The sequence below is a fragment of the Lichenostomus cassidix genome, chromosome 2 (genome assembly GCF_008360975.1).
Source record: "Lichenostomus cassidix isolate B80296 chromosome 2, HeHo_3.0, whole genome shotgun sequence".
Taxonomy (NCBI): Eukaryota; Metazoa; Chordata; class Aves; order Passeriformes; family Meliphagidae; genus Lichenostomus; species Lichenostomus cassidix.
The window spans coordinates 140,119,593-140,136,928 of record NC_139482.1 but is presented as its reverse complement, the minus strand read 5'-3'; the positions used below and the strand labels follow the sequence as shown (position 1 = coordinate 140,136,928).

General features: G+C 45.7%; 1 protein-coding gene and 1 non-coding gene across 4 annotated transcripts; one reads left to right on the top strand and one right to left on the bottom strand.

Moving 5' to 3' along the window:
* Positions 1-1,891: 1,891 nt before the first annotated feature.
* On the bottom strand, positions 1,892-16,627 carry SACK1A (scaffolding CK1 anchoring protein A). Of its 3 annotated transcripts, XM_085053498.1 has the most exons (7): positions 16,283-16,627; positions 15,730-16,012; positions 14,884-15,068; positions 14,189-14,798; positions 11,235-11,402; positions 9,633-9,757; positions 1,892-4,700 (listed from the first exon to the last, which is right to left on the bottom strand). In XM_085053498.1, the coding sequence occupies exons 4-7, from the start codon at positions 14,762-14,764 to the stop codon at positions 4,154-4,156; spliced, it is 1,416 nt and encodes a 471-aa protein (XP_084909624.1). In that variant the 5' UTR covers positions 14,765-14,798; positions 14,884-15,068; positions 15,730-16,012; positions 16,283-16,627; the 3' UTR covers positions 1,892-4,153. The 3 variants fall into 3 exon arrangements, with proteins under 3 accessions (XP_084909624.1, XP_084909623.1, XP_084909625.1); XM_085053497.1 differs by having other exon boundaries at positions 14,884-16,012; XM_085053499.1 differs by having other exon boundaries at positions 14,987-16,012.
* Positions 16,628-16,661: 34 nt separating this feature from the next.
* On the top strand, positions 16,662-16,734 carry TRNAM-CAU (transfer RNA methionine (anticodon CAU)). Its single transcript has one exon. It is a non-coding gene; the product is annotated as a tRNA-Met (tRNA).
* Positions 16,735-17,336: the final 602 nt, after the last annotated feature.

Sequence of the window (17,336 nt, the reverse complement as noted above, 5' to 3'; positions counted from 1 at the left end):
TGATATGAGTCAGTTGACCTTCCTGCCTCATATGTGATATAATGTAAGGTAGAACTGCCTCATACGGCAAATCCCTGCTCACTACTCCCCATCACCTTCTTGTCCATCACAGGACAAGTGGGAAATAATTTCCAAGATCTGTTCCTCCATCACCTCCCCTGGAATGGAGGTGCAGCTGGCAGGCCCAGTGAGGGTCTTGGAAGAGGAGAATGGAGTATGGTGCACAATGGTTGTGGAAGGAGAAAAAACAGGGCAAGACCAGGGGACAGGCGGCCTGTGGAAGAACTGGCAAACTGATAACAATGGACAAGGAGAAGACTGAGGTACTCAATGAATTTTCTGCCTCAGTTTTCACCAGCAGCCTCTTCTCCCACACCTCTTGAATGGATGGCTCTCAAGGCAGGTACAGGGGAAGGAAAGTCCCTCCCACTGTAAGAGAAGATCAGGTTTGAGAGCACCTGAGGAACCTGAACAGACCCAAGTCTATGGGCCCTGGTGAGATGTGTCGCAGCATCCTGAAGGAATTGGCTGCTGTAGTTGCCAAGCCACTCTCCATGGCATCTGAAGTCATGGAAGTCAGGTGAAGTCCCAGGTGACTGGGAGCAGCTTGTGGGGGAAACAATCACTGAAATGCTCCAGGGTGCACAGGCAGCAAGCACAGGGAGTGTCCTCGAGCACAGGCTCCTCTGGGTGCTTCCAGTGCTTGCAGCAGTTGCCGGTGGGATCCGGTGGGAGTCATACAGCTGGGCACCAGGATGCACATTCCAAGCCACCTTAATGGGCAGCACTTGCTCGCAGGGCATCAGCTGAAAGACCTGCAGGGCTAGTTCTGTCTGGGGAAGGGATGTGGGAACACTCTGGAAAACCCTGGCCAAGCCCAGCCTATTCATCCAGCTTAGTTCCAGGGTGTGAACACAGGGGCAGCCGTGGGTTCTTGGTGCCCCGCAAACATCCTTGACAGTCCCTTGGGGAGTGGCACTTGCCTGCTCTCTGCTCCCCATGGTGAGGACATGCACAGAACCAGCCCTGACAGGAGTGTCCCCATTGCTGCCACCACCAGTGGTGCTCTGACATGGCAGAGATGCCCTGCAGAAAGCCCTGGGGCTTTTCTTGGACTCTGCAGGAGCCCACATGGGAACTTAATTGCCCTCTGGAGTGCTCTGAGGCCTCACCTGGGTTTGCAGGGATCCACTGGAGGCCCCTGCTGCCCTCCAAAGGTCCTCACATTCTAAAAAAGTCTAAACATCCCCAAAAATCACTTTTAATTAGAAATTCACTTCTGTAGATAATCTGGAGGTTGGTATAGCCTACATTTATTTAATCTTTTTAGCCACACCGAGATAATTTTCCCTCAAAATAGGACTAAATAAGACAAAATAGGAGGGCAGCAAGGGAATCCAGCAGGCCTCAGCAAAGCCCTGATAAGATCCTGAGTCACTGTGGAGAGTAATTAATGGCCTTTGCAGGCTGTGTACCCAGAGCTAGGTGCAGCACTGCAGGTAGGGTCTCACCAGAGCAAAATAGAGGGGCAGAATTCCCTCTCTCCCCTGCTGCCCACAGAGCTTTGGATGCAGCCCAGGGCACATTTGGCTTTCTAGGCTGCACATGCACGGTGACAGTTCTTGTCCAGTACACCACCCACCAGTATTCCCAAGTCCTCCTCTGGTCTACTCTCCATCCATTCATCCCCCACGCTGCACAGGTACTGTGGATTACCCAAGCCCAGGTGCAGGACCTTGCACTTGGCCTTGTTGAACTTCATGGGCTTCACGTGAGCCTCCAGCCTGTCCAGTTCCATCTGGACAACATCTCTTCCCTGAAATGACTCACCTGCAGCACTCAGCTGGGTGTCATCCTCAGACTCGAGGAGGGTGCACGGCGTGGTAGCAGAGTTTATCAGAGCCCTTCCCTTGCCAGATGGACAGGGCAGGTCAGCACCTGCCATGGCCTTCACAACATTCTTCAGCTGCCTATAAACGTGTTGCCCTTTATCACTAAGTGATCATGCTTGTAGGGGCCTGTTGGGATTTTTGGCATAACTCATTGCTGAAATTGTAAACTGACTGCTTTCCATCAAAACTGAAATTTCATTGATTCAATGTTCACATTCAGATGTTGTCTGAACCAACACAAGCTGTTTTCCTGATCTAGCTCAAACAAACTCTTAACTCCCAGTGGTCCTTTTGGATTAGTAGCTTGACCCTTATCCAGTTTTCATTAGCTGTGTTTGCCAAAACTTTTGTAGGCAAACTGTCTTGCACCACAGAGATGAAAAGAGCTCCTTCATGGACTTCACAGGTCCTGGCCTGAGGAAATGAAGGTCTACAAACTTCTCCCCACAATCCCCCTTTGTACCACCCCAGCTGAGCCACAACAGGATCCGTGAACCGAACCACATTTAGAAGGAAAATCTCAATTTGTCTGTTAGGACACCTTAATTCTGTTCTTGTTGATTTCAGAAGAAACAAAATATGTTTCCTCTTCATCTGGGCTTAGACTGCATGAGACTCATTCAGCTTTTGGAAGAGAAGAGAGTAAGGTGTGCAGGGCAAGAGGATATGAAGAAACAAAAGTCTTCTCTTTTATTTGAATGGTTGCTATATTCAGATAATTAAGTAGAATTATCATAGGAATGAAAATCAAATTTCCCTTCTTCCCAAGGAATCCAAAAATGTTGCTATGTACAGAATTTACAATTATATGCAATAGTTGATTATTATTCTGGACTCCAAAATTTGATATTACTGGTTAAAACACCCACACTGAAGCTAGAGCAGGACGTGTCCATCCTGTACTTTTCATAATGTCCTTTAAACATTACTGGTATGCTTCCAAAATGATTGCTCTTCCAAAGATGAGAAACATTCTTCACCTCCATACAATTTTCATCACTCAGAGTCTACATTAATTAAATTGTATTCCTTTTTGAGCGGGTGAGAAGTCAGGGAAAACAAGCCAGAAATGCAAGTGTCTTTAGGGTTCTGTTTTCTATTGGAGGCAGATGCAAGATGGTACAATGCAGGTGTGAAAAAAATAATTACTGATAAATCAACAGCTGTCAGGCATCTTGGTAACTTTGGATAGAAATCCTTTGTTTCATGAATTTTCTTACTTTTGCTTAGAGAAGCTTCCTTAGTTTTCATGGATTATTTGGCAGAAAGTTCTTCTGGTTTGGTTCAAGCTGCTGAACCTCTGTAGCTCCCTTTATAACTGTAGTCCATGGGCACTACAGACACCCAGTTTATCTTTAAAAATTAGAGACCCTGAAGAACTTGGCAATATCTCTAACTTCATGTTCAATCAAATGACCACAAAGAGGATTTCAAAGATCCATGTGCAATTAAATGAATTGGAACTGAGTCCTGGTGTGTTGCTAGTAGGACTTTGCTTCTTAATTCAGCTTCATTTTCCAGTCTGAACCTTCACAGGTGCTCTGCAAGGAGGAAAGTTGCCCTGAGCTGGTAGGATTGGAAGTTTGTAACCAAGTGTACTGGGACACACCTGTGTTGCTGGTGAGTGGAAATGAACATACAATGAATGTGTCTTCTGTAACTGGAACTGTCAGTCTGAGTCCATGTCATGGGTACCAGGCCCCTTCCTAAGAATCCTTGGAAACAGCCATCCCTTCTGTGAAGCTCAAGCACAGAGCTCTGAGACAGTGCTGGGGCAGGACCTGTGCTTCCTGGCCAGCCTGAAGGGAGTCCCACAAAATCAAGATTAAGGTTTGATGACAGCACAAAGGTCAGCATTGCCTCTGTTTGCCACGGAAATAGCAGTCTTCAGTCTCCTTATTAAAGTCCATAAAATGCATAGTAATAAACTGTGCCTTTCCCCCTTTCAGTTGCCTGGACATCAGGAAAACAGTTACTGTACTTCTGGTACAGAAATACACTGCCACGGGCAGGTGATAGGCAGCAGTAGTGTTCTACTGTGAGCAGCATTATTCAGATGTGTTCTTCCTGGGATCCTGATAAATCTGAGGTTCACACATTAGCAGGCTAGGGTTTTTAATCAGGGAAATGAAGCATCCATAAGCAGCAAGAGGCTTGAAATCTCATTTTGTATTATACAGAATTTCTATATTCATCAGTACACAAGTGATTGCTAAACAGGTCCTCACTACATTTACTTGCATTTCCAAACAAGGTGGTTATTATGCAAACAGGTTAGCTTTGTGGAGGCATCTCCAGGAGGAGCTTAACCCTGTCCTGTTCTGTTCCTCTTGCCTGAGTCTTATAGGTCTGTAAATGTTCATGTTGTTATAGGGAACAGTGGCATTTTCGGCCATGTATTGTGGCTGATAGTAGTTAGGCTGGATGGCCTTCTGTGGAGGCGGAGGTGTGAAGGAGACATAGCTGTGGAAAGAATTGACTCGCTGGAGAGGTGACTGGGGGGTGAAGTTGCTGTTGAACATGAGAGTTCTCGGGGTCTGCTTATTCTGGTGGTTGCTGCCAGCCGAGAGGCTGCTGAAGGGGTCGGAAAGGGTGTTGGCGCTCTCCTCGTCGCTGTAGGGGAGGCTGCGCGGGGGAGCCCAGCTCCGGCTGAACAGGAAGGGGAGGCTGCGCGGGGGGGACTTGGGGCCTCTCACGGGCTTGGACAGCGCGTACAGGTGCCGGAACTCCTCGTCAAACAGCTCCACAACCTGCCCCGTGAACTTGGAGAGGAGGTTGCGGTGAACCTGGCCACACAGCCACGTGAAGCTGCAGGGAGAGACAAGGTAAGGGTTAGAGTTAACTCTCGCCATCAGCAACTGCAGATCCCCCGCAGGGGTGATGTGAAAGGCAAATGTGTTTTACTGCTGAAGCTTCTTGTCTAAACACAGGATGAAGATGGTGCGGCAGTTGAATTTCAGGTCAGTTCACATCAGTGCTCTTGACTTGGATCAATCTTTGTTATTGCAGCTGCCTCTAAAACCTTCAAGAAACCTTGTAAAGTTATGCAACCTCCTAAAGGGCGTGGTGATCCAGACCCACTGCAGGGATAAATGTCAGATACTATACCCAAAGTTTGGCTGTCTGTTCCATGGAAAGGAGTTTAGATTCCTCTTCTGGTACCTCTTTTCCATGAACAATGCTTAAATTCAGGTTTTGCCATGTCTTATCTGTACACACATAAATTGTACCCTGCAACATGCCATGCCACTTGGTAACTCTCAACCACTCTAAGTGACATCAAAAAGACTAGGAAAGAAGAACCATCCTTTGTTTTCCTTTTTCCATAATCTTTCTGCACTGGTCAAGAGAAACACATAAAACCCCAACCTTGCTGTCACGTCCCACACCACAAAACAAGCTGCCACACCTGACAAATGTTTGTTTTCTTCACTGTAGAGAAAACGAAATTATAAATATTTCCTACAGCACTTCCAGAAATAAATGTAATACTATAAGGTAAGAGAGAAACACTACAATAGTTTTAATTCTGGTAGTCCAGAGACACACCTTAGGAAAACCCACAGCTTTTAAATTATTTTTCTTTTATGTGCTTCCCTAATCCACTCAGCAAACATAAATTTGTGCTTTTACAAAACCACAAGCCAGCTTGATTGTGTTGTGCAGGCTGCCGTGTCTGAGCAGCAGCAGCACCAATAAAACACGCAGTTGAGAGAAATGTAATTACTCCCTGAGCTGACCAGGGCTTGAGCTGTGCAGCAGAAGATACAGAGCAGTGGTGGATTTGAACCTGAGGTTATTCTGTGTTGGCAAAACTCTGCCATGGTTATTCCTGCGTGACGTTATTAGCTACGCTGGATTTGCGCAAGGACTGCTGAGAGCCAGATTTGTTGGTAGGTGTGTGCACTTAAAATCTTATTCTCGTCAGGTTTTGATAAAACTCCTGTGCAGCTACGTGGGACTGACAGCCTGAGCTAATACTGAGGCAGTAAGACAGACAATTTACATCTGCTTGTCCAGAGCATTCCTAAAGAGGGTTGGGTTTGAGGTATACAGTGGTTTCATACTGTTGCTTCAGGAGCAGGGGGAGGAGTGAAGAAATCAATAGTTCAGTGTGACCCCCATACAATATATACTGTATTTTTTATGATTGGACATGAAAACACACAGTAAGTTACCAGAATACAGGTATTTCTCATCCACTGAGATCAAGTCAGTCTAAATACAGATAGAACCTTGGGAGCCAAGGGAAAGAGCACAGCTAGCTAACTCCCTGCTGGATACATAATATCTGCTGTGCCAGCTCAACATTGCCTTTATTCATTAAGCAGTGCTCTCTAAACCATTGTATGTCCTTCACCTAATTGTTAAGGAGACAGTAAGTCAGGAATAAATAGAAAAATGTACACAATTAGTCTAGGATATCTACATTGAAGGTTACAAACTCATGAAAGGGTTAAGGTCTAAAGTGGCATGTTTATGTGCTAGAGATACATCTAGTTTATAAAAGAAAATTTAGACAGAAATAAAAATCAATTACACTTGTAAATAGCTTTTAAAAGCCTAACAAAAACAGAGGAAAAAAACTGTTCTGCCCAATTTTGCTAATTTACTCCCACATGTAACTTCCTGGAGTACCTGAGGGACAGATACTAGTTTGTGAATCATTGATGTTATCTGTAACCCTTGCAAACAGAGAAAATCAGATCAAATTAATAGCCCAGAGATTCTCCAAGAACTGATGGCAAATCGGTCAGCTTGAAGTTACAAGGTAAGATCTTTGTGATTTTAAACAAATGCTTGTGGACTTGTGTAGTGAATCACAGCAACTTACATTCTGTGCACTTCGCTGAAGAACAAAACAGAACTTGGCATAAAAGACTTAACAGGTTTTCACTGGCTTAATTCTAAGAGAAAACACATTGTTTAGGTTTTAGGTCCCGTTTTGCTTCTTAGTTTACAATTCTGAGTGCTCATAGAAGTCTGTTATTGTCACCACCTGCCCAGAGGGATTGTTTTTATCCCTTTTTTTTTTTTTTGAGTGAGGCCCATCAAAAGAAGAGAAAGCATAGCGAAGCGATGCTTGGCTTGGGACAAACTCTGGATCGCAAATTCAGTCATTGATAGATACTTCTCAGCCAACTTTCCAGGGCTTTGTCCTATGTCCTGTTACAAACCCTCTCATCTATGACTGTCTCAATTAAAGCCCACTTCTCCTGTTCAGCATTGGACTTGTTTTACATTGAGTTTCCCCTCTGCATTGCTGGAGCTGCAGTTCACTAGGGGTGTTCTCTTCCCTGTGTTTGCAGTGCTGCAGCAATGTGCAGCACAACATACATGGAATCTGAAAGGGAAGGAAGGACTGGGTTTGGGTTAACCTACATGTTGGTGTTGCTGGTGGATAAGCTGTGTGTGAGAAACCTGCCCCACCTGAACTGATGCTCTTGGCAAAGCATATCCGTGTTAGTTGTTAGATCCTGACTCTGAAGAGGCCAGTGGTTTTCACAGTGGCAGTCAGGGAGATACTCAGCTGCCCCAGGGGATAAAGGTCTGTGCTTTCTGCTGTTTTCATTTTGCCTTCTTTAGGAAAACTGAGTTCATGCACTATCTAATTTCATATTCATTTAAAAAATGGAATAACAGTTATCACAGGATGGGGTAGAGTGACTCAGAGACAGCAAAAATAAATACTGCATCCTAACCCCTCACCATAGACACTGGCAATAAAAATTGAGAGTAAAAGTGTAATTTAAACCACTCATGCCTGCACTTGTGCTGATGTGTGCAAACAGCCTTCAGAAGCTTCTCAGCTCCAGTCTACCCCACTCAGCAGGACCACACTTACCCAGACTGACCCAAGCAGTGATATTTTTAATGTTCTTTCAAAAAAAAACACTCCAGTGCTGGAGATGTCACAGACTTGGAGGTTGTTTCTTTGCCTCTAACTAATTGCCCGCTTCAGTCTTGGTTATCCATTAGGCTAGTATACTGTGTCCTGAAAAACTCTGTGAAACAGCAAGCCAGAGCCCCTTTTAGAGCAGTATGTCCTGAAGGGCTATTTTATTTCCTCAGCCTGTTCCCCCCCCAACTATTATAACATCATACAGAGCACAGCACTTAGGTGAAATCTAGTGTTGTATTTTAAAATCTATATCAGTTCTAAGATCTACTCCGATTTGATTTCCAGCAAATGCATTGCAGAAGAATTTGGGTCTGTTTCACTCAACATGATTCTTGTTCACACCGGAAGAGGTTGGTAGATAAGATTTAGGCATAACAAAAATCTTTCAAATTAATAAAGTGAGAGCTAGCAAGAAATGCCTCATACTGATAGCCAGCTCTAACCCATGTGAATTGCAAACTGATGCAGACCATGCTGAAGTTAAATAGTGAAGTTAGTAGATTTGTTCCTTGCCACTGTCTCTGCTTGCTGGATACAGAATTGCATACTTTGACAAGGTTCTTGAGAGAGTATTTTCAACAGCAGTAGAGAAAGACAGAAGTGACTGCACAGGACTTGGAGGTTTTTTTAAAGTTTTTTTAGTATTGAATGATAAGCCAAAAGGAAGCATCTTGGCCAAATAAAGTAGATCTTGTTCTGTCCTTCTCCCACACAACTTTCTTCTCTATACAAATCTGCTGTTGCATTTCTACACATCTTTGATGAGGAATTAAAAAACACCCAAAGTAACAAGAAAACAAAACAGCAGTCAATAAAAAAAGTAAACCCTGAGTGTCCACTTATTTTTGTCTGATGGTTCATTTGGAAATGGAATAAAAAGTGCCTGTCTCTGTGTACATCTGAGTTCCTGAAGCCCATCCCCACATATTCACCTTTTCCTTCATTACTGCAGTTCTGTAATCTTCCTGGTGGCACAGTTTTATCAGACCAGAGGCATTTAAGCTTCCAAATCACTAACTGGGATTAAGAAAAAGATTCCCATCCTTTAAATTAAATAATCACCTCTTGTATTTGTATCTGGATCTCTAGGATGCACTTGGATTTGTGAAACTTATCTATGTAGCCATGATGCTTAGAAACTTCATTTATTTGATGCAAGCTCAGAGTCTCCTGAAATTCCCTGACCAGAGGATCTAGGATCTTAATTAAAAATCCGTTATTGAGATGCTATATCCACTACCTGAAAAAGATTATGACAGCACAAACAAAACAAACAAACAAAAAAGAAAAATTTTTAAAAGGGAAAAAGAAGTGGAGGTGCAGCAATTATGTAGATATATACTGCCTACCTATTAATGAAACACAGGGAAAACCAGTAAGTCTCTGAAGTATTTCTGTTTTACCTTTAATCACTAAATTTGTCATGTGAAGAACAAATCCTCAGATAAGCTGAGTGACATATGCTACATTAAGGATCCTGAGGGAGACAGAAATGTATCATGTCTCATGATCGCAGCACCTGAGAACCCAAACAATGACGAAAGCATAATATTAAGCTGTACACATTTCTAGTTTTGCCCCAGGGCTGCACTGGCAAAGTTGTTTACAATAGCTTCTGAACACTTAAATTAAAACCCAGGCTCCATAAAGAACTAATAGCAGCTTTAAAGCAAATTAGGTGGATTTTTGAACAATGGCACATATTTGAAAATATAAGGTGTTTTTTGTTAAATAAAAACTTCTTACCTTGTACAAAAATTTCCATTGCACTTTTTTGGAAAGAAGTATTAAAAATCATAAAAGGGTACCTAGACATGAACTGCAATGGCTTATCTCACCTGTAAGATCCAGAGAGCACGTATCTCCAGTCAGAGATAAGAAATTTTTCTCGTATTTGTCCTGAAAATTTCCTGCCTGATTTGGCACAGTAAACCTCCCCAGTAACACTGCGGACTGAAATATTCTGTAAATAAAAATAAAATTGAGTGAATTACATTTCATTTTCATTAAAAATCAGACAGGGTGGACCCTTTTCCCCCACTGCCTTTAGCTCTTCACTGCCCCAGTGTCAGATTTCTTCATGGGTTCTCCGATGTGATATTTGAAGGTTTTCGTCCAGAGGAAACCTAGCCAAGTTCTCTCACTTGCCACACTTGTTTCTTGGTTACTTGTTTCACTGGGGATATAAACCTGCATGGAAGCTCGTGCAGGTGGAGCTGTGCTGTGTGACAGGAAATGACCCTACCCCAGCCAAAAGGATCATGGGATGTGTCCATAGCTGGGAGCAGCCTACACTGACACCCCAGGAACAATTTGCTGTAGCTGTACTCCCTTGATTTACATTGGCTGTAGCACAACACAGCAGGGCAAAACCTCTGCTCCTCCAGTCCATCTGGGCCTGCAAGGACACAGGTGTTGCTCTTCTGGAGCAGCCCAGACAAATGCTGTCCTTTGGGAGCAGATGCAGTACACATGTGAGGGGAGAAGCAGGTCAGTTTGGCATGTGGGATGCTCTGCATTGTCCTTGTACCTGAGCAAGTGCCTTTCAGGGCCTGACTGCGGTCCATACACACATTTTGCAGAATCAAGGCTTTAGTAAATGAGTGGCACCAAGGATTTGACCTGCACATTGCGAAAGTCTATGTGTTGTAGCAGCAGACTTAAAATAAATAGCACAGGCTTGTTCTTTAGGAATGAGGGTTTACAGAAGTGCAAGCAGTTATGAACATGCTTTATTAATTTCAGCTTCTTGATATATATGGGATGGAATGCAGCTGTGGAAAAACAGGTGTTCAATGCATGTAAGATGCCCTCAGGTCTCCTGCCCAAAGCTGCTGTTCCAGAGGTCTGTGGTCTCTGCAGTATCACTCGGGGGGATGTCACAGGTGCTCTACAGCATCTCAAGCAACAACTGAAACGATCCCTAGGAGGGGTTCTTTTAAAGCCAGTTCCCTCTGACAGAGATAAAGCAGATTAAACTAACAGCCAGCTAAATTTGAAGCATTATCTTTAAAGGACAGCTTTAACACATTTTATCAGAAACCAGCCACTGCAACCAAGCTATAGCCATACAAAATACTTTTGTACACCTGTCCCTGTGGCTGCCAGACCACAGCTGTTGCAGAGCTATTAAACAGAAGCAGCTCTAATGTTTATGTTAGATAATTCCACTAGGAAACTTAAGCTCTGTTTTAAGACTTCAGGGCCAAGATTAGTTTCATCTAGGGACCTAATGGAAATGCCTTATCTTCTTATAATATCCACGGGAAAATGTAGGCATCTTCAAAGAGGAACTGGGTGTGCTAATGCAACCCCAGGAAATCTCTTACTCCCTTTTAATTAGAAGGTAGATTGACCCTAGCATAACCATGCTTCTAGCTCAGAGTGCCTGAAGTTAGGCACACAAATCTCAGCCTAAGAGCTTCACAGAGCCACAGTACCTTGAAGAGATCCTCAGCAATTTGCAACTTGTCGCACATCTCCGTGAAAAGATCTATACTGCCATGATCGAGCAACAGGTAGACAAAGACCATGCGCTTGTTAGCTGCTTCCAGGAGGTCACAAAGAATCTCGGTGTCTGTGAACACATCCATCACGATAGCTAAAACCTTCAGAAAAAGAGCAGAGGCATTAGCCGAGTCAATTTACACAACTTGAGGGTGCTGTGAGGACACTGCGATGTAGTTTATTTGTTTTAAAAAATATTCCAACAAACACAATTTATTCAGTTATATACGGATTTTTTTCCCAGTTTTCTCCCTTAGTGCCTGAATCACTAAGTTGATGGAACACGTTTTGTTGTTTTATTGCTCATATAAAGCAAATATAACACACAACATATAATCCAAGATGACCCACGAATTTTTAGGTGAGATTTCAGCACTAGGAAATAGATTGAAATCTTAATCGGAAAATGATAAGGATGAAGCTAAAATAAAAGACCATAGCCCTTGCCAAATGGCTGACAAGGTTTCATAAGCCACATGCATTCAACAAGAATCCCTGGATGATGCTTTCTCTTTTATGACTTACACCTGGACAGCCCTGGCTTGCAAGCCTCACCCTGTTGTTGGTGGCACGACAGACTCCAACAGCTCCATCTGTTACTTTTCAAAAACATAAATTTATAAACTAACTGTTACAATATGACCACACATCAATGCTCCCCAATTCGCAGCTGGCAGAACAGTGTGTAAAAGTCTCAAGACTGGGCATAAAAGCCCTGACAGCTATTTAAATGCACAGCCTGCAGCCAGTGTGGATCAAGGGAACTGTATATGAGATATAAAACCACTTCTGTACTAGAGAGTGCTGGTCTTGTCTGATGTCTGCTATTGCCCATGGACAGGGTCAATTCAGCCCAGCTATTACCTGACTTATCTTCAGGAGGTTCTTGTTTCTTCACTGACTGGAGAGGGAACTTTTGATAACCGTGCTCATGGGATATCACCTTCAATCAAAACAAACTTTACAGCATCTCTGCAGATCTGTCTTACTAACTGCTTCCAGCTTGCACTGAACCTTACTCCAAAGCCTATGCCCACACCTAACAGCAAGCTTATTCCCCTCACCACCATGAGGATATCCTACAAGACCAGGCACATCCTGTGCAGCCAGCATCCTCTTCAGGCAGCCAAACTATTTGTGGAGCAGTGAGGATCCCACACCTTCCTCCTGCTGCCAAAGCCTGGTAATTCAGAAGGAGCTTTGCCATGGCTTGGTAAGCACAATTATGTCCACTATCTCCCATCCATACTTCCTGTTAATGCCCCAGCTCCAGACCATTCTCTCTGGTTCTGCTTTTCACCACCTGTTCCTCGTTTATATTTCTGCACCTAACTTTCCTCTCTTTTTTGCAAGACTTTTTGCTTCTTTAGCCCAAATTTTATTTTATGATTTGCACCAATTCCACAAATGTGTTAATATTATAGTATCACTTGGAAATCCCTTGCAGTCTGAGATCATCCATAAACACAGTCTTTATTCTGTTATTTGTTAATGTATATATCAAATACTAGGCTATCCAGGATGGACCCTTACCACATACTAATTAATAAATGTTGCCTTTGGAAAACTGTGCTCAAAAAGCAGTTGACAAATTTATACTGTTAGTGTGGCTTCAGCACACTTTTGTAATGTAAATAAGATGATTAAGAAGGTCATGTGAACCATAGGATTTTATTACATTTTCCAATTTTTCCCCTACAAGTTTCCTCTTGTTGGGACAGAAAACAGGTCTGAGTCAATGTTTTACCTGATACCTATTATTCCAGAGACATTTCTCCTGTTTCTACATCTTTCTGATGCCTCCAACTTAAAAGGACTGATCTGTAATTCCCCTGATGTGGTAAGCACTTGTAGGCTTTGACAGAGCAGTTGCCAAGGGGGATCCTTCTCCCCTGCCATTACACTCCGTGTTATCAGGCCCAGCACCTGCCCTTGCAGGGGAATAACAAAGCGGAAGGAATCCTGTGGCTCCCAAGGGCTCAGAAGTCTGTGCTGGGCATTGTTATTACATCCTGGCTTGGCTCCTGACCGTTCCTGGGTGAAACGCCTGGTGCTCTTTCAAATTTATATAAGGGCAAAACTCCTGGATGATGGTAAATACAGGACCTGAGGTATCAATTTTTTTCCCAGGAAGACAAGAGAGCTGCTAGAACACACGTGACAGCAGCTTTCTGTCCCCCCTCCAGCTGCTCAGTTTCTGGTTTCCCAGAGTGTGGGCAGCCTGTCTTCAGCTTGTGGCTGTCACTTCTGTGGCCCCATCACCTATATGCAATTGTGGCATCATATGTACTTTTCCCACATGCCAAGTTACACTGCAGAGTCTCTTTATGGAGCCCACATGACATTTTAACTGATAACAGGCAACATACTAGGGATGAAAGGTCTATTTTCTGAATAATTTCCTTCCTCTGGGGATGGCAGCTGATATACCAGATGCACCTGCCTTTCTTCGGCCTCCCCTTCACTCACATCTCCCACAAATCCCCTCAAACAATTCCTAATGGCTGAGAGATCTCTTAGGCTTAATGCTCATTAATGTTGTAGTGGTCTGAACAGATCAAACCATCCTGCTGGGGATACATGAGAAGGGACAGAGCCAAGCTGCCTTTTCTATAGCACATTCAATCCACTGGGTTTATGGGAGGTTAGAAGAGAGAAAAGGGAACGCTTTATTTTAAGCCACCAAGATAAAAAATATTGGTGTGAGTTAAAAGAAAAATAAAAAAAGAAAAGCACTGCCTGTGTTCAACAACAGGTTCTTCACAGCCAGTTTCTAGAGCAAAGCTACACTGCAATGCACAAGGCTGCCTTGGATTAAACACCATGTTCACCTGACCTTTTTAAGAACAACAAGAGTGCAGAGGGAACAGCAATTCTCTCCCCATACCTGAGTGGTCTTGTGGATGTACCGGCGTATGATGTCCCTAATGTTGCTGTTTTTCTCTGTTTGGAAATACACAGTGGCAGTGGATTTTTCCTTTAAATAGGGCTTCTCCGCTGTAATCCACGTGTGGAGCAGAGCCGACTCAGCGCTGTCAGAAATGGTGGGGAAATAGGTCCCTGAAGGGAGTGACCCGGCATCGTTCTGCTTTGGCACAGCCGCCCCGTCGGCAGCTGGGGACTCCTGGGCATAGTAAGACTCCCTGGCGTTATCCTTGATGTACTGAGCTTCCACCGAGGAGAGGAAATCCACCTCTCCCTCTTTGTTTAGAGTTTCGAGGTAAGAGTCCGTCCCACCATCCAAGAAGGCGTCGGTAGCCAATCTTATGCTTTCGTTGTGGCTGAAATCCACTTTTGTCAACTTCGGGGACTGGTTCTTGATATCCTCCAGCCTTTTCCTTATCTTGCCCATGTGTCTGGGATGGTTCATGGCTCTTTGTCGCAGCAGCCGATCTGCCGGGCAGGCACCATGCATATGCGTGCCACAGGCAATGCAATCGTCCTTCTTGTTCAGGGACTGCATTCTGGCATGAAATCGCCTCGGCTGAACGAATTAACTATGAATAAAAATAAAGAGATCTTATTACCGCAGGCAAATTCACACTCCCTGAATTCGTCTGTACAATTATCTTCAAAACAAACCTGAAACTTGCTTCTCAGGTGGTGGTGTATTCCGGCAACAATCTGTTTCCAGATGGGACACAAGTGCAAAGCTGATTAGATTGCTTATCTGAGAGGCACCCACCTCAGCCCCAGGGCATACGAAGGATTCGAGTCCAATTTACCACGGCCGTCGGATTCGATTGTTTGTCCCTTCCTGTCGCATCCTGTGAAATATGAGTGAGGAAAGCACTCAAGCAAAAGCAGGTAGGCTCCCAAGCATCATTGCACAATCTTCAGAACAGCTTGAGGCTCCTCTCTCTTCCCATAGTATTCGTTAAGGAGAAAAAACAGCTCTGGTGTTGAACTGGAACAAAGACAGCAGCCATGTCCATGGCTTCAAAACAGCAAAAAGGGTCATGGGCTCTCTTCTGCACCTACATGCTGCCAGGCAGGCTTAAAAATAGATGTGAACTTCGTCACTGTGCCATGTCCGGAGTATGTTGCTATTACCATAGACGATTCACTCAGTCACTTCTTTAAAGCTTTGTGACTACGCCATCCTATTAAAAGAAAAATACCCCTTCCCAAACATCCTGAATATTACGTGGAGGGAGGGTTGTGAGCTGGCCTCAAAGCATCAGAAATACAAACACTCATCACTTGATTGTGCACATTTAGGGCTGTTTGGTTGGGTTGGTTTCTTTTTTTTTTTTTTTTCCCAGGCTGCAGCTTCTGGAGTCACGTTGTCCCCGTGGCAGGTCTCTGCTGTGTCATTAGGCGGATGGGTTGCAGCGGGGTGACAGGCAGGAGCCTGGGGGCAGCCGGGGCGGCTGGGCTGATGGAGGAGAGGCGGGGCGGGAGGGCAGCTGCCCGAGGTGTCCATACCTGTGTGCGTGCCTGCCTGCAGAGCCACGTGTGACACACTTCCCTCCACGGGCTGGGCTGGCCCTCGCCCCGCGCAGCTCTGTGCCCATGCCCCGCTGTGCTGCAGAGGGGATCGAGGCGGTGTGCCGGCCTGGGCTCTGCCAAGGGCCGAGGGCTGCTGAAGCCGTGTGTGGGCAGCGAAAGGCTCCTGCCGCCCCGGCCTCGGGAGCACGGGTGTCTGCAGGGACGCACAGGGACAGCTTGTCAGGGCAGCTTCACAGATTCTGGGTCTACGTCAGGTGCCCTATGGGGTGGGGGGAAAAAAGTAATTACATGTAAGGATTAGGCAAACAAATATGCACGAAAAGAGAGAAGGGTATGCAAAGGCTCGGATATGAAACCCGCAGGATGGGGGCAGGACACACCCCCGTGGGGCCGAGGCGGGGCGGTGAGGGGCTGTCCTGGGATCCTGGGGTGGTTTTAAAAACTACCCCATCCCTGCCTCCCTCCCTCCGCCCCCAACATCCGCCCGCAGCTGCCAGACGCGGCCGAAAGTCACTAATTATCTCCTGACCTGTTCTGCGCAATTAGGCCGAAAATGATGCCATCTAATTACCCTGACACGCAGGACTGTGCCCTGCCAAGGCCGATCGGGGCCAGGATCTCACATGGCCACCCCGGTGTCCCTCAGGGTCACCCTGATCCCCCCCATGGTCACGGCGGGGCTCCTCACAGGTTATCCCACGGGGCCTCACACTGTCACCCTGGCTAAGGCCCGCTGTCACCCTGCTCTCCCACACGATCACTCCGGCCAGCAAAAGGCCCCGGCCGGTGGCAGCGGTGTGGGCGGAGGAGGGGCCGAGCCGGGCTGAGCCAGGCCGTGTCCTCCCGCGGCCCGGGGAGTGAGGCCGCCGCTAGGATCGAGAGCCCTCACGGAGCTCTTTGGAGCAGCCGCCTCGTTAGCGCAGTAGGTAGCGCGTCAGTCTCATAATCTGAAGGTCGTGAGTTCGATCCTCACACGGGGCAAAGGCGGGCAGGACTTTTGCTTGCCGCCGCCTCCCCCGCGCTTTTGGAGGCGACAAACCCGCACGACACCGCGCTGTCGGTCCGTCGATGATTTCCACGGCGTGCCTGTCGTGATTTCCGAAGCGGCAGTGCCAGCTCAAGGGCCTGTCAGTGCCGGTGCTCGTGGGAATAACTTCTGCAATTGTTCTACCTTTTGGCAGACGGTTTTCAGCCTCGGAGCTGTCGGCGATCCCGTACAGGGATGTGGGGATGGGGAAGTGGCTCCTGCGGTGGGCAGCGCACAGCCCGGGTCACACTGCGCCCGGGAGCTGCTGTGGGGACACGGCAGGACACCGGCTCTGCCCCAGGGAAACACTCCAGTGCGTGCACATTCACAGCTTTAGCGTTTTTACAAACCATAAGCACATACATATATGGCCCAAGGTGCAGGCCAAAACCTCAGTGGGTTTATTATTTCCCTTTACATATAGAAATAATCATATGTAAACTCCAAGACAATAATCAGAAAAGGACAATTTTTCTCTTCTACTCCTGCTTCCAAGATGATTCTGGCCTGTTGCGTTTTTCTCCCTTTGAAAAGGAATAATGCCTCTTTTTCACAC

Excerpts from the sequence above, each read along its gene's own strand:
- SACK1A (XM_085053497.1), bottom strand. The coding sequence starts at position 14,764 with ATGCAGTCCCTGAACAAGAAGGACGATTGCATTGCCTGTGGCACGCAT. Across the intron at positions 11,403-14,188 it reads ACATCCACAAGACCACTCAG|GTTTTAGCTATCGTGATGGA; the intron begins GTATGGGGAGAG and ends CTTTTTCTGAAG. Across the intron at positions 9,758-11,234 it reads TTGCTGAGGATCTCTTCAAG|AATATTTCAGTCCGCAGTGT; the intron begins GTACTGTGGCTC and ends TTTTATTTACAG.